We start from the raw sequence: 27337 nt of genomic DNA, 5'->3' as shown, positions 1-27337 counted from the left end.
TAATATGGGCTTGTGTTTATTAGAACATATTAACTAGAATTCAAGTATGTTTTGTTCATACTGAATATTTTGTGCCAAAACATTTGTATTTAGTAGTACGGTAAACTGAAACAATATTGAACATTCAGTACTGTAGGCCTTATCATTATGTACAGTATCACTTGTACAGGTGCGTGTGGGTTTTCACGTGAGAAATACCTATAAGACTCCAGCAAAGACTTGTGGAGCAGGTGTATGTCACTATCAAGAGATTGGCTCAATTTACATCCATGTAACAAATCAGCAGTGGCAGGGGCAAATGTGACATTTCTCAGAAAGCAAAAGGGCTCTTATAACCGTTTATGCTTTTCTGAGGCCGAGAGCTCTTGGTGGCGACGTTGTAAAATAAATACTACACAAGAATGAAGTGCTTCGGAGATGTTTTGCCAACGTGAGGTGTGAATGGATGTTTTCCTGTCTGTCCACTGTTGGAGTTGAGTAGCTGAGATGTGGTTTCTTTTCTCAACCTGCCACTGACCCCAGTATGAATGAATTATAGATCCTTGTGATCATTGTATTTCCCTCTGTAATTAGATCTCAAAGCCATGAGGACTTTTTCAGTGATAAGGATGCTTCAAGTAGCATGTAGCATTGGTGTCATTTAGATTTTTGTTTGTTAGCAATGACGGAACGACACTGTCTTTCAGGAGAGATTCAAAAGGATATGACACAATAGGCATGCCATGGGCCAAGTGCTTTCAATCAGAGGATCAAGCCTCCCATGAAACTGGTTGCCAGGTTATTGTTGCCCCTAGAAATGGAGGTAGGGGGTGAGGTAGAGGACTTCCTGAAATACTGTCCGGTCCACCAATTAGACAGACAGCTCACTCTGTGCGTCATCCTCAGAGGAATTACTGCCCAATTTAGTGCATTTTAATGGCATTCATTTACATGACATATAGTACAGTACCAGTAACATGCAAATTGAGCCCTCCTCACGTTCTCTGGTTTGGTTCAAACAGGTGCCATTTATTCACGAACTGGAGGAGGCAACAACAGTGGCAGAAAGGTAAGAAAGATATATATATATATTCTTTTGTTGGTACTTTTGGTGTTGTATAGGATAAAATAACAAATAAGAAAACAAATTGCAAGTACATATTTTACTGTGGCTTGCAAAAGTATTCACCCCCTTGGCATTTTTCATATTTTGTTGCCTCACAACCTGGAATTAAAATGGATTTCTAGGGGGTTCGTATCATTTGATTTACACAACAAGCCTACCAGTTTGAAGAACTTTAAACATCCTCAACTGGGGGAACATCTTAGGTGTATGCTGTAAAAATAATTGTTCAATTTGTTGACTTGTTTATAGAGAAAAATGTGTTCATAAGAAGGGCTTGAGATCAAAGTCAATATTCAGACCATTAAGGGTCAATGTTTTTAGATAGGCTCTCCAGTAAGCCTCCCTTTGTAGTAGTAGGATCTCGATGTTTCCTCCTCTCCTTGGTAGAACAACATGATCAATGCCTGTGTATTTGAGGGAGGAGATGGGATAGTTAGCTTCACCAAAGTGAGCTGCTACTCGATAGTCAATGTTCTTACACCTGATTTTGCTGCGGTGTTCAGCTATGCGTTGTTTTAATTGTATTTTCGTTTGTCCTACGTTGACTTTTCCACATGAACAGGTGATGAGATAGAATACTCCCTTGGTCTTACATGAGATGATACCCCTGACAGGGATCTTTCGACCTGTATGTGGGTGTCTGAAGAAATATGTTTATTATTTTTACAGCTTATTAGCGTACACTTAATACAGTATGTTCCCCCAGTTGATGATGTTCCTTATATATTAAGGTTGAACCAAAAGATTACATGTAACAAAAATGAAATACGAAATTATTATGTGAAATTGAATGAAACAATAATGTATGTTGATGCACAATATTTCATTATGTTTCTATATGATAACAATAGCGTAATATATTTAATATGCCATATACTATTGTTTAACAGTTTCACAAATTAATTTTAATTAACTTACTAATTTTGACACACCCCTCACTACTGTCATTGGTTACACTAATTGCACTGTGTGTCTACATAACCTGGTTCAAGTATTCATGACATTACCCCAAGGAAGGCACAGTGATGCCGAAACGTTGGTAAATACCCATTAACTTGCTGGGAGATTATATATGGAGTGTGCGACTACTTTATTTTGATAGTTTATTCGCCGTTAGTCAGCACCTTCACACAAACTATTATTCTGGGTGTGCGCCAGCTCATGTTTTTTAAAATCTACCTTTATTTAACTAGGCAAGTCAGTTAAGAACAAATTCTTATTTTCAATAACGGCCTAGGAACAGTGGGTTAACTGCCCTTTTCAGGGGCAGATCGACAGATTATTACCTTGTCGGCTAAGGGATTTGATCTTGCAACCTTTCAGTTACTAGTCCAACGCTCTAACCACTAGGCTACCTGCCACCCTTTAATCGAGTTAAATACGAGAGGAATATCTAGAATGTTTTCTACAGCCCTTTCTCCTTTCCTCTCTAATCCTTTCTGGGCTTCAAACACCCAAACCTGAGATAAACAATTATCCTCACACTGTAGCAGAGGCATGTCAGCCCATATTAGAGCAAACTGCAAACTGCTGCTCCCAGAACAGTGAGATACAGGCTAGCTGTGTCATTATTGGATCATTTAATAATCACACACTAACAGAAGGCCTTTTCTCTTTGTTGAGATCTGATTCCAAATGTAAATAGGTTCCATAATGTGTCTGCTGTTACTGATTCCACCTTCCACTTACTTTATGTGATATGTAGTGTCCCCTGTTTCTCATACTGTCTCTTATGGTCTTATGGTCTATTAATTACCTGTAAAAAAAAGAAGCTTAGAACCTCAGATAATCCACAATATTCGAGAAGTTTATCAGAAGAGCTTTTTTAGTCTGTTTGCCTCTGTATGTATAGAACAGAGGAAGCACATGTGTGCATGAGTATGAATGTTTGTGTTTGTCTGTGTGTTTATTTTAGGGGCTCAGTAGGAGCTACCCACCCTTCATTTCTTGAGGTTATGTGACTGCCTGGAAGACTGTTTCCACCCTAAACCATGTCCTAGACTCCGATCTGGTGGGGGATGGAGGAATGATAGTTTGAGTTATACAGTGTTTTGATCAAACACACACACGTCCAAACTCTACCCTTCCCTGGTCAGACCTCTGCCCCCACAAGAATGATCACAGAGAGAAAAAAATAGTGACTTAGCGCTCCCAGGCAGAGTACGATTCAGGAGATGTGATCAGTCAGGGCTGAGTGGAGTGGAGCGGCAGCCTCAGAGAAAAGCTGTACACATACACAGCAGCCCAGAGAGGCACACAGAGCCTTCTCCTTAAATGGTCAAAGCTCCCAGGAGTGAAAGAGAGGCTGGTCCTGGGAAAAAAAAGACAGGGAAAAGAAAGGAATAGAGACAGCTAGGGATAGTTAGGTTTTCTGTGAAAAAATCTGGGAATTACAGTTTGACTGAGGGAAGGTTCTGTTGGGTGTTTTATGTGGAGTTTATGTGGAGCTAAGCAGTGGAGGTTGTATCTCTCACAGGAGGTTACAGGTACAGCTATTGATCTATTCTCTGCTCTGTGGACAGGTAGAGATGATGTATTGCATGCACGTTTTATTTGTTTAGAGATTAGAGAGTCTGCAGCTGCATGACATGCACTTTATCATTAGTATCTTTGGCTATGTGCATCGAGTTGACAGCCATGTTAAACAGTTGCGCAGTTCATCATCATTTTGGGATTATGTTGGAATATGTATATCTCTTGTGAGGGTTTACTGGCTGTCACTTATTGGAAGATAGTAATGGTTTGCTAAGGGAGAACAATAATTACAAGACTTGGTTGAAAGTTGCAGATACTGGGATTCTATGCATGGACCAGCAGATGCTAATGATTTATTTGTTTTATTGTGATACTGTATATAGCCATGATCATCTAAATGGCATTGGTGTTTTGAACAAGCTCACTTGCCTCCCCCTCTATCGCTCACCATCCATCTCTCATCTTTCTCACATTCCCTCCATATCCTGTTATCTGGGATGGTGGCTGTGTAACCACCACTTCCTCTGCCGGTTCTGTACTCCCTGTGCTTCACACAACCACATTTTAAACTAATCTGGCAACAGGCAGAGAGCTTACGTAACAGGTGAGAAGGGGGTCGGAAAACGCTCTGCTCAGCTAATTTTATCATGAGGGAGCAGCGAGGCCAGCCCTCTGCCTTGCCGTGAGGTAACTCTGTGGCCCTCAGCTCAGCTTGGCCCCCTCGACTCTGTTTGCTTTGAAATTTACTCTCACTGTGGACTCCCAGAAACTACAGTGCCTTGCGAAAGTATTCGGCCCCCTTGAACTTTGCGACCTTTTGCCACATTTCAGGCTTCAAACATAAAGATATAAAACTGTATTTTTTTTGTGAAGAATCAACAACAAGTGGGACACAATCATGAAGTGGAACGACATTTATTGGATATTTCAAACTTTTTTAACAAATCAAAAACTGAAAAATTGGGCGTGCAAAATTATTCAGCCCCTTTACTTTCAGTGCAGCAAACTCTCTCCAGAAGTTCAGTGAGGATCTCTGAATGATCCAATGTTGACCTAAATGACTAATGATGATAAATACAATCCACCTGTGTGTAATCAAGTCTCCGTATAAATGCACCTGCACTGTGATAGTCTCAGAGGTCCGTTAAAAGCGCAGAGAGCATCATGAAGAACAAGGAACACACCAGGCAGGTCCGAGATACTGTTGTGAAGAAGTTTAAAGCCGGATTTGGATACAAAAAGATTTCCCAAGCTTTAAACATCCCAAGGAGCACTGTGCAAGCGATAATATTGAAACGGAAGGAGTATCAGACCACTGCAAATCTACCAAGACCTGGCCGTCCCTCTAAACTTTCAGCTCATACGAGGAGAAGACTGATCAGAGATGCAGCCAAGAGGCCCATGATCACTCTGGATGAACTGCAGAGATCTACAGCTGAGGTGGGAGACTCTGTCCATAGGACAACAATCAGTCGTATATTGCACAAATCTGGCCTTTATGGAAGAGTGGCAAGAAAGCCATTTCTTAAAGATATCCATAAAAAGTGTTGTTTAAAGTTTGCCACAAGCCACCTGGGAGACACACCAAACATGTGGAAGAAGGTGCTCTGGTCAGATGAAACCAAAATTGAACTTTTTGGCAACAATGCAAAACGTTATGTTTGGCGTAAAAGCAACACAGCTCATCACCCTGAACACACCATCCCCACTGTCAAACATGGTGGTGGCAGCATCATGGTTTGGGCCTGCTTTTCTTCAGCAGGGACAGGGAAGATGGTTACAATTGATGGGAAGATGGATGGAGCCAAATACAGGAACATTCTGGAAGAAAACCTGATGGAGTCTGCAAAAGACCTGAGACTGGGATGGAGATTTGTCTTCCAACAAGACAATGATCCAAAACATAAAGCAAAATCTACAATGGAATGGTTCAAAAATAAACATATCCAGGTGTTAGAATGGCCAAGTCAAAGTCCAGACCTGAATCCAATCGAGAATCTGTGGAAAGAACTGAAAACTGCTGTTCACACATGCTCTCCATCCAACCTCACTGAGCTCGAGCTGTTTTGCAAGGAGGAATGGGAAAAATATCAGACTCTCGATGTGCAAAACTGATAGAGACATACCCCAAGTGACTTACAGCTGTAATCGCAGCAAAAGGTGGCGCTACAAAGTATTAACTTAAGGGGGCTGAATAATTTTGCACGCCCAATTTTTCAGTTTTTGATTTGTTAAAAAAGTTTGAAATATCCAATAAATGTCGTTCCACTTCATGATTGTGTCCCACTTGTTGTTGATTCTTCACAAAAAAAATACAGTTTTATATCTTTATGTTTGAAGCCTGAAATGTGGCAAAAGGTCGCAAAGTTCAAGGGGGCCGAATACTTTCGCAAGGCACTGTATACAGTCCTTATTATTCAACATGTCCTCACCTGGGATTTGTACTCACAATCTCTTGGTTCAAGGCCTTCTGGTCTTCCTGCTACGCCACCCAAATAATAATTTATAGTTGAATGAACATATGAGACAATTTAAGCAAACATTGTTTAAAGTTGACTGAATCTTTGCCTACTTTTTCAAATGTTGGAGCTAAGTTTGGGCCAACACATTTTTTTAAGTTCAGGTAAAATTGACCGAAAGGTTGAGTAAACAAAACAAAAAGCTGTGGAACCAATTAATAATAATAATAATAATATTAATTTGAAAGAAATAAAAAATGCTTTACAGTGTCTCAAAAACCTTGCATTGTTGCACAGTCACAGTACAGCAGTCTTTCTGGACTGCCTTTGTATGTCACTGTGTGACTGTTCTTTAGATGATTGTTTTTATCAGTATATTAACTATGTTTGAAAGTGTTCTCCCTATGTCATCTCCTTCATCATGTACAGATATAGAAGTGTGTAGGAGTAAATACGCAGGCTTGATAAGGAGGAGACCTTCGGTACTGAACCTGACCTCACTATACCCTCACACTAATGAAAATAGCATTCTCTGATGTTTGATAATGCGCTAGAGATTTATAACAGCTGGTTATAAACGTTCATGACAAATCAATGATATGTTTATTGTAGTATGTTAGACAGGAAATCCGGGTGCATTTTGTGTTGTATGTGAGTGGTTCTACACAGCTCCAGTTGTAGGAAGTTGGCCTATCTGGACATTATGTTTTGTGAAGGCCATAACAGGATAGTGATTTAAGGCCAGCATCGCCTCTTCACTGTTGACGTTGAGACTGGGGTTTTGCGGGTACTATTTAATGAAGCTGCCAGTTGAGGACTTGTGAGGTATCTATTTCTCAAACTAGACACTCTAATGTACTTGTCCTCTTGCTCAGTTGTGCACCGGGGCCTCGTCATTGTAAATACGAATTTGTTCTTAACTGACTTGCCTAGTTAAATGAAGGTAAAATACATTTAAAAAATCTTCCTGAGGCTTTGTCTAAATATCCCTAAATATCCCTATTCCTAGGAGACCGCTAAACAGTCTACTTCCTCCCTTGTGAGGGATAGGTCTATTAGCCTCACGTTCCCAGCATCCTCTAGCCACGTCAGCCATGTTTGTCATGACATTTACCAGCATATACTGTTACTGTACTGTGTCTGGACTCAGGAAGCCATTCCTCAATGAAATGTGCACTCTGGATGACTTATGAGCAATGATAAGAGGGTGAATGTGTTCTGTTCTACAGCTTATTGTTTTTCCCTTCTGCTTAGTGTATACTGAACACATGGCACGGAATTCCTCATTGCCGGCATGTCAGAAAAATCCATTGATGCATTCTCTCTTTTTTTATTACGTCAAAATCAGCTAGATCTGATACGGCTAACAGCCCCATAAAACATTATTAAACATAGGTAGGGGCTAGGAGATGTTGAGTGTGGATGACACATCATAGTTCATGAATGGATTAATGGAAGATGTTGTTTTCGCTCTGTCAGAGCTGTGACGATTCAGAGGCACCCTGCACTGATGACAACAAAACAAGCCAGGCCAAATGTCCTGACTTTGTCCCAGACCAAAAGCACAACAGTACCAGCAGTAATGGTCCTGCACCTGCATTTTTAGGTAATAGATCCACTGTCGTCTTCAAATCAAAATCCAATGTATTCGTCACATACACAGTTTACAGCAGGTAAAATAGGTACAGTGAAATGCTCATGTGCACCTCACATATCTTCCACTTCCTTTTGGCAGGTCATACAGTGCCACCATTCATCTGCCTGTCATTTCTGCTCCTATCTCCTGTCCATCTGCTTGTTTAATGTGTTTTGTTTTCAAATGTCTGCTGCTGCCTATACTGCCATGTTGTTAGTGTGACTGGGACCTCCCTGTCTGACCGTGTTGGTTCCTCCCTCTCATAGGTTCCATCCCAGTGTCAGAGACACAAACACCCCCAGTGTCCCTATCACAAGTCTTCCTCCAGTACGAGTGTGCCCCTTCACTTACGTTCCCAACGGATACACCCCCCCAGTCTGCCTGTTGCAGTCACGCTGCCGCTCACACTGAGGAGAATGTAGCAGGGTTAGTGTTCATATTCTCTCTCTTTTACAGGAAGAGGATATTGCATGTGTTTAGATGTACATCCTCCCACAACTGAAGAGCTAGGCTAAGGTGAGACTGTGCAGGGATGCCACACCAGCTCCCCGATAAGTTACAGGGGCACTCAGTACATTCCTAGGAGGAAGCGGGAACTGTCAAAGGATTGCATAAAGTGTGTTAGGAAAGGCCCGCCTCTCCGGGTTTAGAATGAGGAGGTGGTGGTATTTCACATAGCAGGAAGCTGTGGAAGTTATTACAAATATTCAAGCTGATATACTGGTTATAATTGTGTTTGATATGATTTTGGAGAGATTTAACTGTTGATTATGGATAAAGAACAGTGTGTTGATGTGTTTGATCAGTCTCAGATCGGAGGATCCTAGTTGCCGTGACTACTGTCAGTCAGAGGCCCGCGACTGTGGGAGTGGCCAAGCATTGCCGCCTGGAGACTGTGGGAGGAGTCAGCCATCAAACCCAGAAGACAGTGCTGGTAGTAAAGCCTCTGAACCAAAAGATAGTGGGAGGAGCAATGCATTACAACCAACAGATATTGGGTGTGATCTAGAGCATTGTGGGAGTTTCCATTCTCAAGCTCTACCGACTGTTTTAATAACAGGCTCAGATAAGGTAAGTTAGGACTGAACACTTTTTAATGATTACTTTAATGAGGATAGCCTCTTTTATTATTAAATACTCGAGTGATTCCCAAATCATTGTAGTTTAAAAATAAACACACACACACACTATTCTAAATGGGCAGAGACAGAAACATAAGCAAGTTATTTTACCCATTTAAGGTGTCCACATCCTTCCAAAGCCATGGTTTCCTACACAAAAAACCCCTCCCATACCGAGAAGCGGAGTGAGTGGTGCTTGAGTGCTGGCTGTGGGGGGCACGGGTTGGCTGATGGATAGAGAGGCAGGGCAGGATGAGGGAGGACGGCCTGGGCTGGGCGGGGTTGGAATGGAGGCAGGGAGTCCTGGAGTGAGCACTGGCAAAGACCATTAGGCTCAGAGAGGGAGACTCCGGTAAGAATGTGATCTCCGTCAACCCCGACAGAGCTCTGACTGATGGCATGTCTGATTTAGATGATTCTGGCTCTGCTGAATGACATTTTCCGAGTGTATTATTTCCATGGGCATGTTGAAATGGACAGGATAAGCATAATTGCGATTGTGATTGCGATATAACTGCGATTGTGATTGCAATTGTGTGGTTAGATATGCTCGTTTTAGTATAAATATGGTAGTTCAAACTAACCTTGCTCTATGACGATTTAATTGCGACACTGCTAACCTTTCATCCTCCATTGTGCTACCTCGCTGCCCTCCCAGTTTAATTTGCCTGTCATAGATGTTCAGATTCGTTGCAAGGCAACGGTATCTTGTTTTTCTTTGTTCATTCTCAGAATTAAACAAGTCTAACTTTAATAGCTGGAAGAATGCGTTCCTCTGGGATTCCCGTTCTCCCAGATTAATTTGGCTCATCCGCCCCCGCCTCTGGGGAGACAAAGGTCACATTTGTTTATGCACAGTGCTGGAAGCTGCAGGACTTGCTAGTCAGGTTTAACACTAGAGAGAAGCAGCTGACATGTCTGTGTGGTGGTTTGTCTGATACGTTATTACAGTAATATGCCGCTAGAGATTTGTGCTGGATCTGGAATATTGCAATGATAATTAATTGCATCATAACCAAGTTATTTGAGAGAAGGGCAAATCCATTGTAACAGAGTGACGCTGAGACTCTCTCTTTCACTTTACAATGTTTGCGAAGTTTAAAGGCCCAATCCAGCCATTCCTATCTCAATATCCAATCATTTCTGGATAGCAATTAAGTATCTTATTAACCACGTTTTCATGCAACCATTTCATGCGGATTAATTAACGCATGAAAAAAGTTGTGTAAATGCCAACAAACAATTTGTTTGTTCGACATGGTGGGATCTTTTCTGTGTCGGTTAAATTAATAATCTGAGAAATAGTGCTGGAAACGCCTTCATGGGCAAATATTTATATACTAACTATCATATCGTGATGATATGTTGTGTGGTCCTCCAACTACAACTCGGGAAAGCATGCAGTTTATTAACCTTTCTAGGGCAGGCATTCCGCTAGCGGAACCCCTAGACAATATTCCACTGAAAAGGCAGCGCACGAAATTCCAAAATATTTTTTAGAAATATGTAACTTTCACACATTAACAAGTCCAATACAGCAAATGAAAAATAAACTTCTTGTTAATCTACCCATCGTGTCCGATTTAAAAAATGCTTTACAGCGAAAGCACAACATATGATTATGTTAGGTCAGAGCCAAGTCAAAAAAGACAGGAGTCACAAAAAGCAGAAATATAGATAAAATTAATCACTAACCTTTGATGATCTTCATCAGATGACACTCATAGGACATCATGTTACACAATACATGTATGTTTTGTTCGATAATGTGCATATTTATATCCAAAAATCTTAGTGAACATTGGCGCGTTACGTGCAGTAATGTTTTGATTCCAAAACATCCAGTGATTTTGCAGATAGCCACATCAAATCCCAGAAATACTCATAATAAACATTGATAAAAGATACAAGTGTTATTCACAGAATTAAAGATAGACTTCTCCTTAATGCAACCGCTGTGTCAGATTTCAAAAAAACTTTACGGGAAAAGCATAATCTGAGTACGGCGCTCAGAGCCCAATCCAGCCAAAGAAATATCCGCCATGTTGGAGTCAACAGAAGTTCGAAATAACATTATAAATATTCACTTACCTTCGATGATCTTCATCAGAATGCACTCCCAGGAATCCCAGTTCGACAATAAATTACTGATTTGTTCCATAAAGTCCATCATTTATAACCAAATAGCCACTTGTTGTTAGAGTGTTCAGCCCAGTAATCCATCTTCATGAGGCGCGAGCACTACGTCCAGACAACTGCCACTGAAAATGTTACTAAAACACATTTATTAGAGGAACAGTGCAGATGCAAAGTTTGTTAACAGAATGACAGTAAAATATCTCTCAGTTTTTTATTTGACCACCTTTTCCAAAAACTCTAAAATAATTAAAAGATGTCTGCAGAAAGAATTGGGCGTTAGCTCTGATATGGCATCTTGAGTTTGAAAAAAATCTACACTGAACAAAAATAGAAATGCAACATGCAACAATTTAAAAGATTTTACTAATCCAATGTTTCCCAACCCTGCTCCTCGAGTACCCCCAACAATACACATGTTTATTGTAACCCTGGACAAGCACACCTGATTCAACTTGTCAACTAATCATCAAGCCCTCAATGAGTTGAACAAGGTGTGGTTGTCAAGGGCTACAACGAAACTGTGTGCTGTTGGGGGTCCTGAAGGACCAGGGTTGGGAAACACTGCTCTAATCTATGGATTTCGCATGGCTGGGAATACAAATATGCATCTGTCATCATAGATACCTTAAAAAATGGTAGGGGGTGTAGATCAGAAAACCAGTCGGTATCTGTTGTGACCACCATTTGCCTCATGCAGCGCGACACATCTCCTTTGCATAGAGTTAATCAGGCTATTTATTGTGGCCTGTGGAATGTTGTCCCACTCCTATTCAATGGCTGTGTGAGGTTGCTCGATATGGGCGGGAACGCTGTCGTACACGTCGATCCAGAGCATGCCAAAGATGCTCAATGAGTGACATGTCTGGTGAGTATGTAGGCCATGTAAGAACTGGGACATGTTCAGCTTCCAGGAATTGTGTACAGATCCTTGCGACATGAAGCCATGCATTATCATGCTGAAACATGAGGTGATGGAGGCGGATGAATGGCACGACAACGGGCCTCAGGATCTCGTCACGGTATCTCTGTGCATTAAAATTGCCGTCTGTAAAATGCAATTTGTGTTTGCTGTCCGTACCACCATGGGGCACTCTGTTCAGCAAACCGCTCGCCCACACAATGCCATACACGCTGTCTGCCATCTGCTCGGTACAGTTGAAACCGAGATTCATCCGTGAAGAGCACACTTCTCCAGTGTGCCAGTGGCCATTGAAGGTGCCGAACTACGATTCCGAACTGCAGTCAGGTAAAGACCCTGGTGAGGACGACGAGCACGCAGACGAGCTTCCCTGAGACGGTTTCTAACAGTTTGTTCAGAAATTATTTGGTTGTACAAACCCACAGTTTCATCAGCTGTCCGGGTGGCTGCTCTCAAATGATCCTGCAGGTGAAAAAGCCAGATGTGGAAGTCCTGGGCTGGCATGGTTGCATGTGGTCTGAGGTTGTGAGGCCGGTTGGACGTACTGACAAATTCTCTAAAATTACGTTAGGGGCGGCTTATGGTAGAGAACTTAACATAAAATGATTTAGCAACAGCTCTGGTGGACATTCCTGCAATCAGCATGCCAATTGTATGCTCCCTCAAACCTTGAGACATCTGTGGCATTGCATTGTGTGACAAAACTGAACATTTATTGTCCTCAGCACAAGGTGCACCTGTGTGATTATCATGCTGTTTAATCAGCTTTTTGATATGCCACAACTGTCAGGTGGATTGATTATCTTGGCAAAGGAGAAATGCTCACTAACAGGGATGTAAACACATTTGTGCACACAATTTGAGAGAAATACGATTTTGGTTCATACGGATCATTTCTGGGATCTTTTATTTCAGCTCATGAAACATGGGACCTACACTTTACCTGTTGCGTTTATATTTTTGTTCAGTATATTTTGGTTAGTACGTGAAGTGGATCAACACCCGATAGTATAATGATGGTAACAGAAATCACATCATGGGTCCTTGATCTGGACTATACAGAAATGCAATTGTGAATGTCATTTATATTCATGGTGATACAACCTGAATAGGTACACAAAGGTAGATAAATGTAATATCCTCCTTTGCATGTTTGGGTATTATTCTACACAGACCGGACCAAATATGTACCAATCATAGACATCTATGTTTCACAAGTTTGGACATCGTACAGCACAGTAGAGAACAGTAGAGCACAGTACAGTACAGTAAAGTACAGTGCAGTAGAGTCCAATCAATTATAGTGTACTCTACTTTACTGTGCTCCACTGTCCTGTACTCTGTTGTACTGCAACTGTGGTTTATGACTACTATGATTTTCCATTTTGGCCAATTCAATTGCAGTCATTATGTTGCAGATTTTTCAATCACTCTGTTACCAATATTATTATCAGTAGAAACATTATAACTAATCAGTAGGTCTACCATTACTTGTTATTTCTGTGAAATGTCATTATCCTCCCTCCTCATGAGGGAGAGAAATTAGAAAACATCTTAAAGATATGTGGGTTTTTGATAACAAAATGACAAGACACGAGGCAATATTACTTAAACTTACAGAAGGCAAATCCTTTCTGCAAAACTAAATAGAAGTGTTGATATTAGTTGGCAGGGGTCTTTACTTCAACATGATTGTTTTTAATGTATTTCTAATACCTTTTTAAGACTTTTTCTGGAAGATGTTTACTAAGACCCCTTTTCCATCTGTTTATCCACAAATCAAAGTTTTGACTTATGCCACATTTTTTAAAATGGAAAATGATTGAAAAATCTATGCCTTCTAATAATATAGACTTTCATTTGACACCAAATGTGATATGTAACCTATAAGCGTCACATGTTGGTGCTCATTGGTCCTTTTACACGGAGATGACCAGAACAGTGCAACTGCAATACTATTTACAGACTTTGAATGTATGTCTACAAGGCCCTTTCCTTATGACATCATAGGTTTTTGTCTTCCAACATCAAAGTTCAAACAGACATAGCCACCACCAGTTGGCACACCCGTTCAAGCAAATGTATCTATACACTTATCCTATTTGAGGAAGCGTCATGCTTCTTTGTGGTTTCCCTGATAGTTAGAAGCTATCAGAGGCTGCCTATTCTCACTTGTACCTGTGTGACTTCCTGCTTGCATGCATATAATTCTGGTTTCAGGAAGGAGGGGGCCACGAGTTGTACTGCTTTCCCTGGGTTCAGACTGAACAGCAGTTAGAGGAATCCCCTACCCAACCCACTCCAGCTGAGAGTCCCTTTTTCTTCCCCCTGACACGACCCCGAGCCCCACAGCCCCCCATTATGCCCGTCCTCCCGGAAGAAGAGGAGGATTCCCCTGAGGAGCTCGACAGTTCCTCCAGCTCACCCAGCACAGTGAGTACCTATCCATTACATTAAACCTTCACTCTAAAGCTGTGGTATGTTGCACTCAGAGCTATACATGACACTATCTCATTAATACAGAACCTAGAACCTCAGTATTGACAAGCTATACTGATTTGCAATGAATGTGTGAGTAACAATAGCATATGAGCAATATGAGCATTAGTCTTAGCTCATATCTATGCTCATAGTGTTGCTCACATATTCATTATTAATACATGTTAGTGTGTTTTGGATGTGTGTATCTTTAGTAACAATGAATCCTTTCACTGTCTTTCACCAGACTTTAATTCATTCATGATTTGAGTTTGGGATTCCTGTGCTTTATGGGTGCGTTTCATCCACTTCTGTTTTTGGCTCAGGAACAAAGCTTCACTCAGCAGTGAAAATATGTAATTAATCCCAGCAAAAACATGAGCAGGATGTTCTTTCCTCTTCTGTCCAGATTACAACCTTTTTTTTCCCAGAGCCTCTTATTACCTGTTTTTTGTGTTGATGAGATAATTTGCACTGCGCTGGTGGTCAAGACAGGTTAGCACAGTGTGTCCAGACCACTCCAGATCTTGGCTCTACTTTGAAGACTGCACTGTCTCTCATTGTTTTGTTCTGTCATCTGTTCAGATCCTGTGTGACTCCCCACCCTAATGTTTATTGAGCTGAGTAGACTTATACAGAGCAGTGGACAGATTGGATGTTTTATGAGTCTCTGAATGTGGCTTTGCCTAGTCCAGTATGTCTACCCAGAAAACATGCTCTTGAAACTCTGTTTTTGAGACAAAAAGTAGAGGCTTCCTGAAAGCTGTCTGTGTACAATCAGGACCTATATACAGATTTGTGTTGAGCGGATGACTCACCAGAACCACTAAGTTACACCTCCTAGAAGTATACTGTCACTCGTTTCACTCAGTCATAAACACGGCCTAGATAAGACTTCACTGAGGAATGCAATGAGCCTCTGTAATCTAACCTGGGGGTATGGCAGCCGTAAGAAATGATCCTCCTTTATTAAACAAATGCCCTGGCCTTTCAGTTTTAGACTGTTACAGGGATAACATTTATTCACATTCTCTTCCAGGACAAAGGTCACAGTGAAGCTCTCAGTGAAGGTTAATTTAATGCCTCCCTGTTTATTTGCATAATTTTCTCTGAGGATAGAACTGGGACTCTAGGATATCAATAAAACATGTACAGGGTATATAAGCCTGATCTTTAATGTTGGAAATATACTTCATATGGTTGACTTGGTTCAAGTGAGTGTTCATTCTGTCCTTCCACTCTCCTGGGATGCTGAGGTCCAGTGAGTTCAGGATGTGTTTAGTCCAGAGGGACGTTGTCTAGAGTTTCTGATGTTCAGGGGTTCAGGCTGTTGACATTGTGCTGCTGAGCTAAAAATGCTGCTGCTGCTGGAAACCATGGACCACCTGCTAGTCAACAGAGCTAAGTGCCTCACTGAAATACCCACCGATCACAGAGGACCACAAGTGTATTTATTTTTCCCCTTAAAAGTGCTTTGAAATGGGTATGCCTTGAAGTCTTTTTCCTCCTGCGGATTCCACCACGTTCCCCATACAGTCCCAGCCATGGTCAACATCAGGGAGGGTCTAGAGAGACATTAAGGTGTATATTTGGCTCTGTCTTCACATTAATATCGACATTAAAAGCTTATGAAAACACCAAGTCTTCAGTTTGGGGAACCAAGTCACCAAACATCTCTGTGAAGGTGTGTACACAATATTTTATAGATGTGTACATAAGCAGGAAGGTTAAAGGGTAGAGAATGAGAAAGTGCTTTTGCGGTGACACACGCCAATTGGTGACATGTTTACTCAAATGTCTCTGTAATCCTTGTGTTGAATGCTTTTATGTTTTGAATGATTTAAATGAAAATGTCCCCCAATTTACATCATTGCAATAACAATATCCATATCTATGAATTTGCCTTCTATTTGAGAGACAATATCAGATTTTTCTATGGTAGGATCCCATGTCTGCGATCCAGGTCCCTCAAAAGTCCACTCAAAACCGTTTTCATGCAGTCTAGTTCTGGTCTTGCTGCATAACCTTTTGTTTCTCACATGTCTTTCTATCTAGTATACACCAGTTGAAAGTAGAGCAGTTACCGTGGCGATGCCTGCTCCCACCATTGTCTTCCCAAAGCAAGCGACCGTGACCGTGGTCCAAGCAGACGGTCGACCTCTGGAACAGACCAGGTACATGTGTTATTTCATCCTGAGAACAGGACTGTTCATGTCAAGATGGATTGAGAGCAAACCACCTCTTGAAAGATTTGCCACTTTAACCAAGCCAGGATCGAGATATTTCTAGAAAAGAAAATCTGTCCTTCTTCAAGTGTTTAGAGTAGCTAAATGTAAATAAAGACTGTGTCGTAAGAACACGGCGTCTGTTCATTTTAAACGTTTCTCTTTCCCAGACCACACAGTCCCAGATCTCGCTTGTCCCGAAACTCCCTGGGAGGACCAATCACTATTGTCGGTGGGTACAATCAAATACTTAAAGGCTAAATATAGCCTTGTGTTAAAAACGTACATAAGTCCATTGTTCAAAATGTGAGTTCCATTGGGATTTTTTTCTTCATAACATTGTATGGCTAATTTAATTCCATCTATTGAAATGTCTAAGTTTGGTCATCAGTTTCTGACTGGTGCCCTTTGTCCTTAGAAAAGCATAGCCCAAGCTCTCAGCGCTGGGATGCTTCTGCTTTGATTACTATTGATGTTGGCTTGTTGCTCTGTGCTGAGCTCAGAGAGAAGACTATTGGTTGTTGCCATTTGTCTCTTATTGTCTCTGTTTGTGTTTTAATTACGTGTGTGTGTGTGTGTGTGTGTGTGTATCCTTCTCAGACAGTACAGGCAATGTGATAGACCTGGTGAAAGACCATCTGCCTGAGCTGCAGCTCTCAGAGGAGGACCGTCAGAAGAACCTGGTGCTGCTGCAGGAGGCCAAGAAAGTCAGCGACCGCTTCCTGAGCCGCAGGGGTCGAAAGTCCACCTGCAGCCTCTCTGAATCCCCCACAGGTGAGAGACACTCACTGGTTTACAGATTGGTATACAAGTGAAACAGGGAAATATACAAGTACTTTACGATAAGTCTTACTGTATAGTATACAGTATGTAAGACAGAGGCAGAAAGATGATACAAAAAATGTCACGTTATTAAGCTCTTCAGTTTAAGACCACTATTTGCACAGTAGAGATTTAGTCAGCTGTTGAAGTGTAGATTTGGTTTAACAATATTTTGACTCTTAACATTGGTTATGAAATACAAGTGAAACAGGGTCCCTCAGGTCTGCTAGCTGAGTTGCGTAAGTGAGTCATTGTAATTGCTGCATTTTTCTATCTTGACTTCCGGAGTTATCTGAACATCACGTACGTGCCCTCATGCCTTCGTCTTGCAGCATTCTGAATGCACGCCAGATAAGTCCAGTCTTCCATCACGTAACAGACTACAGTGACAGATATCAAATGAAGTCCCAATAACTATAGTTTTATTGTTGCGTTGTTATCTGGAAAGCGATGCTGATGCAGTATACTGTACTTTCATTGCCCAAACATAAAACATGTGTGTGTTTTATCCACAGGTCTTTCTCCTAACCACACACCATCCTCCTCACCTGCACCGTCCAGAAGCAGCTCTCTTATCACAGCCCCTCAAATAGGTACATCTTTCTGTCTGTTAGAGAATACTCACTCTCTTCAATGGAGTGCATGAAAAGCCTTGCTTAAAAATATAAAAAAATACATTTAATTAAACAGCTTTTGTTGTAAACCTTTTTCTTTCAGCTGTAGCCACAGAGGTGAACTATGCCCCCTCATCGCCTGTCAGCCTGGTAAGACCAGTATGGATTTTTCTGATGCACTCAGTAGTGGTGTTTTAACACTATGTTGATGTGTGTTGATTTGTGTTCCTCTCTGGCAGCGATTGGAGGTTCTATCTACGAGGGAGCAGGCTGACACCAGTACACCAGAGCATGAGGTAGCACAGCACTCTCACCACCACTCTCATTCTCAAGTGGCACCCTGGAACAGTTAGTCATACATGAAAATGCAATACGTAGTTAGTAAAACCCTCATGAGTTTACACTCCAGAATAGCTATGCTCATAGCTATGTTGGATACAATAATTCATTTACGGTAGAAAATTGTAAATGTTGACATTCTTGTGCCCCCTTTCCAAGAAAATCTTATTTGTTTCTCCTGAATTGACAGTGTTTAAGGAATTATGATATTGCTGTTTTTAGAGCACCAGGAGGTTGGTGGACTGGAAGCCCAATGAGAAGCGTAAGGTGTCCTCAGGCACCCTGGCTCCCCGCTACTCTGGCCCCCCACCCCCCAGGGAGCCCAATGGGGGCCAGAAGGAGAACTGTGACCCCCGGGTAACAGCTAAGAATTGCCCAGAACCAGTACTAGTCAATAAGCCAGAGGAGGGTCTGGTTCGAGCCCCCAACCAGGCCCCTGCCACTGGGGTGGCCAAGCCTGTCCCTCGGCCCCCCACTCAACAGGCCCCCTGCACGGCAGAGATCAAGACAATCGGGGCCTTTCCTCCCCTCATGAGAGCTGTGTCCTGGGACACTGTTGGAACCCTCAACGCCAGGAATGGGGCACCAAGTCTCCCCCCTACAAACGAGGAAACCTTCTCCTTTCAAGACAAGACCCGGGATGCCCTGCTCAAGTCCTCTGGGTACAAGGACTTCCCTGTACAGCCTGTCAACGTGCAGAAGCTGTCCAAAATAAGAGAGGTACGATGGGAGCCTTTTAACGACCGGGGCTCATCCCTTGAGTTTCACCTGACAGCATTAATATGACATTTATTGCATGTTTTGGGGATTTAAAAGCCTTTTAGTAAATGCTAAAATCATGAGAGAGAATGTTTTGTTCTTGTAATGTTTTGGTCTTGTTATTACAACATGAAAGCTCTTAAAAATCTAAATGTGCACCGTTCTTCTGTATACAGGAGCACAAGCTGATGCGGAACCAAAGCATTGTGGGGTCAAAGTTGGCAGACTTGAGTGAAACAGCTGAACAGGAAAGAGGTACTGTGTTACCCCGTGTCTGAACTGGAGAGGAGACAGTGCTGTGTAACAGACCATTGGTTGTGGACAGTAGACTTTTATCTAGTGAGGGGGAAAGGAGTCAAGGCTCCCAGCTACGTCACAGGATGCTAGTCCTTACTGACCCCAAGAGATTTTCCTTAGAACTGAGGGCATGTTCTGTTCTAAGTTTGCACCGAGCTGCAATTTATTGGCAACCTGAAATTTTATTTTTAGTTTGCACCAGCAGATGGTGTGAGTGTTAACTAAAACATGAGAGAACCCAGTCAGCTAATATTGGTTTGCCCAAACTTTGAAAAGACATCAGTGAAGTAGTTTGTGATCCAAGAAAATTGCAGTACAATGTTGTTCAGAAGTAGGTCAATTATCAAAATACTAATCTGATCATTTAAATAAATTAGGTTTTCCCATAGAGACCAGATTGCCACGTTGTAACTATCTAATGGTTGTATGTGTGTGTGTATGTGTGTGTGTGTGTGTGGCCTGGTCCCTCTCTTCTGCCCCCTGCAGGGTCTCCTACTGATGAGGAGGCTAAAGAGAAGTCAGACGCCATGCCCAACATCTCAGACATCATGCTGAGGAAACTCAAACTGCACAGAGGGCTACCAGGCTGGTGGGTATCACAGTATTTAGACTGACAGGGAATGACCTTTGACCATATATTTAGGTTTTTTCTACTTACATACTGAACCTATATTTCCTCTCTGATTATTTTGTAGTGCACCTCCACTCACGGAAAAAGAAGTTGAGGTTAGTATCTACTCTGGAGAGTGTATTATACAACAGTAACAGTTTTATATTGCATGTTCTCCCTCTGTCTGTGGCCTCATGAATGTAATGTACAGGAAGCCCCTAGTCCCTACCCATGATTGAGACTAATGAGAGCCTTAATGATTTCCTGTCTCTAAGAAGAAAATGCAAACATGGCTGTGTTGTTGGAGTGCAGAGCACTTGGCCTAGGCTATAGCCCCGCCTGCCCAGACACCGGTTCCTCCCAGGGGGATACATGTTGTGCACTAGGACAGTCAAAGTCCCCGATTTCCTCTCAACGCTTGTCTCGGTACTCTGCGACGATGTTTGGGATTCTGCAGCAAAGACCGTTTGATCATGACAGCATGGCACCAGGAGTTCATCTGTCAGCATCGCTGCACGTTATAGGCTCATCTCAGGCCTGGTAGCAAGCAGCACTGTCAACACACTGGCTAGTTGGTGCTCTATATGGCAGCTGGGTAGCCAGCTGGTGTAGTTGTGCTTTACATTACCGCATACTGTACATTGCTAGCATAACAGTTATTTTACAGTTTTGTGGAGGTCCAGTGAGTTGGTGTGTCACATTCCTTAATAATGGTATCTAATGTGTCCCTGGTGACGGTTTAATGAACATTAAACTCAGTCATATCCTCCCCACAGAACGCGTTTGTTCAACTGTCGCTGGCGTTCCGGAACGACAACTACACTCTGGAGACACGGCTCAAACAGGCGGAGCGGGAGCGGACCCTGACCGAGGAGAACACGGAGAAGGAACTGGAAGAATTCAAAGGCTCTCTGAAGGTCAGCCTTTAGTCGGCCATGATGACACAGGAAAATAAATGAGTTGTGATTCACTTTCACTTATAAAATACCTGTGTTTTGTTGGTGTTGTCTCCTCAGTGCACAGCACCACAGTGGAGTAACATGGAGCAGCGGGAGTCTTACCAGTGCCTCATAGAGACAGTAGCAGTACTGCACCGTCTGGCCACCAGGCTCTCCAGCAGAGCTGAGATGGTTGGAGCAGTCAGACAGGTACTGGAACGCAGGCATAGGATAGGATAGGCCATCCACAGGGTACACTAATGATTCGAGGAAACCCATGAATGAGAGAAGAAAACATTGAGTGAAAGTGAAAACTTTTCCATGATCCTGTCATGAGAAAAACACTTTGGGATGTTCAGGGCTATGGGTATGTTTGTTTTTGGACAGATAAGTTATGTTTATGAACGATTTAGTTTGATGTTATGCTTTCCCTCAGGTTATCGTTCACGCCAAAGCCAACTCCAATGAATGACTAGGGAAGAACTCAGGGGTATGTCCGTTGTTAGACGTCACACAAGTCCCTTGTGATTAGACTAACAACATATTGCTGCTGACCCCAAACCTGATCCCAGACCTGACATGATGATGGCTTTCTACAGTGTTGGAGTCTCTCTCTCTCTCTCTCTCTCTCTCTCTCTCTCTCTCTCTCTCTCTCTCTCTCTCTCTCTCTCTCGCTCTCGTGTGACTGTATGGTTAACTCTCCTGCCCATAGAGAGTAATGACTGTCGTTGCTGCTATCTAGAACCTAAAAGGGTTATTTGTCTGTCCTCATAGGAGAACCCTTTTTGGTTCCAGGTAGAACCCTTTTGGGTTCCAAGTAAAATGCTTTCCACAGACGGTTCTACATGGAACCCCAAAAGGGTTATCCTATGGGGACAGCCAAAGAACCCTTTTGGAACCCTTTGTGTGACAGGAGAAACGTATGAACAAGGCCACAGAGGTGATGATGCAGTATGTGGAGAATCTGAAGAGGACCTATGAGAAGGACCACGCTGAGCTGATGGAGTTCAAGAAGCTGGCCAACCAGAACTCCAGTCGCTGCTATGGAGGATCCATAGACACTGGAGGTACATCTGCACAAACCCTTTATCTCCAGTGCATGATAGGCGAGTTGTTGCAAAATGTTGATTGACTTAAACTGCATTCTCCTGTGTCCTTTGGTTAGATGATGGAGTCCCACGGCCATCCAGATCAATGTCGCTGACCCTGGGAAAGGTTGGTGCTGTAGTGTTGAACAGAGTGTTTCCACTGGGTTTGTTGTTGAAAGTATGCACTGGATTTGACTGGTTATATCAGGTTGACACTTCTCAATATATTTTTAAGGATAATCCCCCCCCCAACTGAACTCTCCCTCTATTTTCTTCTTCCCTCTATCTCTCACCCTCTCTCTCTCCCTCCTTTCCAATTGTTCCTTATCAGGCTTTGCCCAGACGGAGGGTCAGTGTTGCAGTAGTCCCCAAATTTAACCTCCTGAACATCCCTGGTCAGACCCCGGTCATGGCAGGACCCGGCCCCAGCGTTGCCATGGGACCCAGCCCCCAACCCACCATGGGCCAAGCACTTCCTGTCCTGGTATGTTTTCTACCCAATCACAACCTTCTCAGGATGTCAACCTGACCACATGATAAAGGGTAATATCCTGTCTATTTAAGTTTATTAGTCTGCTTCGTCTACATGCATGTTGTTCATTCTTGTTAATTACAGTGTGAAGCCAACAGTGTGAAAAGCAACTTTCCCACTGAGCCAACACAGCCAGCTATAGATGAGAGGTATGTTCCTCTGTCATAATGTTGACCTAATGCATACCCACAAATATACTGTACATACTGTACTCAGCACAATCTATCTCCTTGCCTGTATTGACTGGTTCCCAAGGTCAGTTCACAGAGCTGTGAAACAATGGGCGATGCGGGGCCTTAATATATGTACACCCTTATCAGAAGACATCTTGTGCTGTATCAGAATATTTGCCTCATGTACTTGACCTTCAGGAAGTGTTCCCGGGGGAGTAACTTGATTAATCATTGCCATCTGGATACCAGGGGCCATACACAGCAGATAACTGCACTACCCTTATGCAACTCCCAGATTGTCTATGCACCCAAAATAACTGTGCAACATTCCATAAAAACCCAACTGCAACTGGCTGATGGGCTATTCTGAGATGTAATCTAAACATTTGGGCTGGGGAGCTTGACAAAAGCCAGGAGAGAGGGAGAGGGAGAGGGAGAGGGAGAGGGAGAGGGAGAGGGAGAGCGAGAGGGAGAGGGAGATGGAGATGTGCTCTCTTAGTTCGCCCCATGCCAAAATCTCAGGATCTCTCAAAGCAAGAGAGACAATAACAATGTATCAAGTGTCTGCTCAGTAAAAGCCAGGGACGTTTTAAGAGTCCCCATGTACATATTTTGCCTTCGTACTTTTGTTTTTTACGCAAGCTTACCTGGCAGTGATGGTGCCATCCCCGCACGCTGCCTTTCAACTGCGTTCCAACCTGTCCATTAACACAAGGCCACAGTGTTATGATGGAAAGCCTAATGACCATGATGCACTCTTCACTCTCATCATGATGTCTGTTGGTAAAATGCTCTATGTGTTTTTTCCGCTATGAAACAATGCAGTGGAAAGAGTGTAGCAGAGCAGGAAGCTGAGCCATCTGCCCCAGCCAAGCCCTCCGTCAACCTAGAGGAGATCAGATCAGAGATCAGATCAGAGATCAAGGCAAAGATCGAGGAGGAGGCCTACAATAAAGGGTGAGGCCCTTTTCTATGTACCCACTCACACTGACCACCCACACACATACCCACAGACACACACCCTGTGCAGGCTGACAGGGGAGTGGCTCAACACTGGCTGTACTGTACTGGCATAATAGCCCCAGTACATAATAGAATATGAATACTCAACGAAGTATACTGTACATTCAGTACAGTCAGCATTGCAATAAAGTAAAGTCGTTTATACACTACCGTTCAAAATTTTGGGGTCACTTAGAAAGGACAAGTACATTGTTTTTGAAAGAAAAGCTATTTTCTTTGTCCATTGAAATTACATCAAATTGATCAGAAATACAGTGTAGATATTGTTAATGTTGTAAGTGACTATTGTAGCTGGAAATGGCAGATTTTTTTATGGAATATCTACATAGGCGTACAGAGTCCCATTATCAGCAACCATCATTCCTGTGTTCCAATGGAACATTGTGTTAGCTTATCCAAGTTTAGCATTGTAAAAGGCTAATAGATCATTAGAAAACCCTTTTGCAATAATGTTAGCACAGCTGAAAATTGTTGTGCTAATTAAAGAAGCAATACAACTGTCCTTCTTTAGACTAGTTGAGTATCTTGAGCATCAGCATTTGTGGGTTCGATTACAGACTCAAAATGACCAGAAACAAATAACTTCCTTCTGAAACTCGTCAGTCTATTCTTGTTCTGAGAAATGAAAGCTATTCCATGCGAGAAATTGCCAAGAAACTGAAGATCTCGTACAACGCTGTGTACTACTCCCTTCACAGAACAGCACAAACTGGCTCTAACCAGAATGAAAGAGGAGTGGGAGGCCCCGGTGCACAACTGAGCCAGAGGACAAGTACATTAGAGTGTCTAGTTTGAGAAACAGAGGACTCACAAGTCCTCAACTGGAAGCTTCATTAAAGAGTACCTGCAAAACACCAGTCTCAAAGTCAACAGTGAAGAGGCGACTCTGGGATGCTGGCCTTCTAGGCAGAGTTGCAAAGAAAAAGCCATATCTCAGACTGGCCAATAAAAATAAAATATTAAGATGGGCAAAATAACACAAACAATGGACAGAGGAACTCTGCCTAGAAGGCCAGCATCCTGGAGTCACCTCTTCACTGTTGATGTTTAGACTGGTGTTTTGCGGGTACTATTTAATGAAGCAAAACAAAAATGTTTATTTTCTTTCAAAAACAAGGACATTTCTAAGTGACCCCAAACTTTTGAATGGTAGTAATGTGCCACTGCTGATACTTCCTCTACTATCAGCTCATGTGCCTTTTAAAGAGAAAACAACTGTAATGTTCCAAATACAGCTACCAAGAGGGACTGAAGAGAAGCAAAGAAATCAAAGAGGTGGAGGAAGAGGAGGAGAAAGTAGAGGAAAAGACAGAAAAGAAGGATGAAGGAAAAGGAAAAGAAATCATCAGAAAAGAAAAGTTCAGCAGGTGATTTTCACTTCATGTAGATCAATTGTAAATTAATTATTATGTAGTTATACTAGCCGCTGTATGGTGACTGGGTGTATACCTTGAATTGTTCTGAATCCCCTCTCAATTTTGCCTTTACAGTAAGGTTGAAGATGTCCTAGTTGTCCTTGACCGGCTTTGCCCCAAGATTTTCCGCGGTAACCGACTTCTCTGGATTGTTTTGACGTTGTTCCTGGTCACGTTTCTGGTCGTCAATGTTTTCACATACTTTAGTGATCGCTATAACAACCATGGGGACATGTCGGCAGAAAAAGCCATGGTCCAGGGCAAGAAGAAGATCTTTGAACTGAATGTAGGAGTACAGCCAAAGAATCCCACTCCAGAATAACAAAGAGCCTGTCTCATACTTCTCTCAGTCCACAGACAATTCTTTCCATGATACATTACCATACAAGAGCTGAACTTGAATATAGGGTTTTGAAGGGTTTGGCGATGTATCTTTGGGAGCGTTTATTGAGTTTTTTTTATTGGTTTCAGAGGACAAGCCTTCTAATGATCATAAACTTTATCAAGGCATATTTATGTCGTGTTAGGAAAGCTGCCCAAGTGTTTGTGATGGTGATATATGATTGTTGCTTAGGGGGCCAAGTATAATAGTGTGATGAAATATTTTCTTCTGTACAGTGAGATCCAGGACCTTTGGATTTTAAATGATACAATGACTATGAGGTTAAAATGCAGACTGTCAGCTTTAATATGAGGGCATTTTCATCCATACCAGGTGAACTGTTTAGAAATGACAACACTTTTTGTACACAGTCCCCCCATTTCAGGGAGCCAGAAGGTTTTGGACAAATTCACTTATATGCGTATTATAGAAGTCCAAAGTGCAGTATTTGACGTATGACTCTACTAATCTGTTGGATGCATTCACAGTTTGTTTCGGTTGTGTTTCAGATTATTTTGTGCCCAATAGAAATTCATGGTAAAAAATGTATTGTGTCATTTTGATGTTATAAATAAGAATATAATATTATAATATTAATACAATAACTCTTCTACTTTAATGTGGATGTTACCATGATTGCGGATAATCCTGAATGACACAATGAACAGAATGATCAGGGAGGATTAGCATTTTTGGGGGGTATGATATTTACACCTTAGTAACTTTCACACTCATCATTATTCACGATTCATTCATCATTTTCCGTAATCATGGTAGCATCCACATTCATTTAAAAGTGTTTAGAAACATGTTCTATTATTATTTACAATAAAATTGACTCCAAAATACACAATACATTATTTACCATTCATTTATTTTAGGCACAAAATAATCTGACACACAAACTGAAAATGCATTCAACAAGTTTGTATTTACGAGCTTGATGTAGTCATTGTTTGATATGAATATGGGACCAAATACGAAACTTTTGACTACTTGTTACACATAGAAGTGAATTTGTCAAAATAGTTTTGGTTCCCTAAAATGGGGGGACTATGTACAAAACAGTGCTGTAATTTTTGATGGATGAAATATGGATGAAAATACCCTCAAACCAAAGCTGACAGTTTGCACTTCATAATCATTGTATCATTTCAAATCCCAAGTGCTGATGTACAGAGCCCTCCCAAATATATATATATATATGTCATGGTCCAAATACTTTTGGACCTCACTGTATGTATTCACAATGTATTGTTCTTATTCCTGGTCCTACTCTGAATGTCATCCTGGAGGACTGAATGTGGCCCCATGGGCGAAAATGGATGATTCCTGATGAGTTCCCTAAGACAAATGTCACAGTAGACATTAAACTAATGTACATTCATCTACCACTCTGTTATTTTATGTTCATTCTCTCAGGTCCAGTAAGAGGACATCCCCTGAAGAGATTTACAGAGATATTTAAAGACATAGATATGTTTTTTTTGTTTTTTGTTTTTATCATTAGTAAAATATCTATATTCTTGGTATTTAAGCAGATACTTTTTGGAAAATCTATAATATAAACACATTCCAAAGTAGTTCCTCAAGTGCAATATTTAGCAGCTGATGGTTCTTGTTTGTTTGTGTTGTTACTGTGTTGGTTTGCGTCCTCCGAGCTTTGAAAGATTTCCTTAATGTACGAGAGCACTTTTAGACAGCATGAGAAATCTTCTTCCCGCATGCGTGCCAGGGTTTTCTGTTGTGTCATTTTCGCCTTGAAATAAAGGTGCCTTAAAACTCGCA

General features: G+C 41.9%; 1 protein-coding gene across 3 annotated transcripts; it reads left to right on the top strand.

Moving 5' to 3' along the window:
• The first annotated feature begins 3314 nt into the window (after positions 1-3314).
• LOC112249146 (inositol 1,4,5-triphosphate receptor associated 1-like) lies at positions 3315-27337 on the top strand. Of its 3 annotated transcripts, XM_042321001.1 has the most exons (24): positions 3579-3591; positions 7519-7645; positions 7942-8101; positions 8482-8746; positions 14075-14287; positions 16388-16506; positions 16728-16789; positions 17158-17331; positions 17895-17972; positions 18097-18143; positions 18233-18289; positions 18555-19052; positions 19268-19346; positions 19851-19977; positions 20084-20114; positions 20775-20915; positions 21015-21146; positions 21850-22003; positions 22102-22151; positions 22356-22508; positions 22641-22705; positions 23555-23686; positions 24988-25119; positions 25243-27337. In XM_042321001.1, exons 5-24 carry the CDS (start codon positions 14216-14218, stop codon positions 25487-25489), a joined length of 2550 nt encoding a protein of 849 aa, XP_042176935.1. In that variant the 5' UTR covers positions 3579-3591; positions 7519-7645; positions 7942-8101; positions 8482-8746; positions 14075-14215; the 3' UTR covers positions 25490-27337. The 3 variants fall into 3 exon arrangements, with proteins under 3 accessions (XP_024274592.2, XP_042176934.1, XP_042176935.1); XM_024418824.2 differs by lacking the exon at positions 7519-7645 and having other exon boundaries at positions 3315-3591; XM_042321000.1 differs by lacking the exon at positions 7519-7645 and having other exon boundaries at positions 3316-3591; positions 19875-19977.

The sequence above is a fragment of the Oncorhynchus tshawytscha genome, linkage group LG04, assembly GCF_018296145.1.
Source record: "Oncorhynchus tshawytscha isolate Ot180627B linkage group LG04, Otsh_v2.0, whole genome shotgun sequence".
Lineage (NCBI taxonomy): Eukaryota > Metazoa > Chordata > Actinopteri > Salmoniformes > Salmonidae > Oncorhynchus > Oncorhynchus tshawytscha.
This window is presented reverse-complemented; position numbering and strand designations above follow the sequence as displayed.

What these genes read in the sequence shown, in the direction of transcription:
- LOC112249146 (XM_024418824.2), top strand. Translation starts at nt 3,534, where the DNA reads ATGTGGAGTTTATGTGGAGCTAAGCAGTGGAGGTTGTATCTCTCACAG. An exon ending in CCTCTCTGAATCCCCCACAG is followed by an intron (nt 17,332 to 17,894) that starts GTGAGAGACACT and finishes TTTTATCCACAG; the next exon opens with GTCTTTCTCCTAACCACACA. An exon ending in AATTCAAAGGCTCTCTGAAG is followed by an intron (nt 20,916 to 21,014) that starts GTCAGCCTTTAG and finishes TTGTCTCCTCAG; the next exon opens with TGCACAGCACCACAGTGGAG.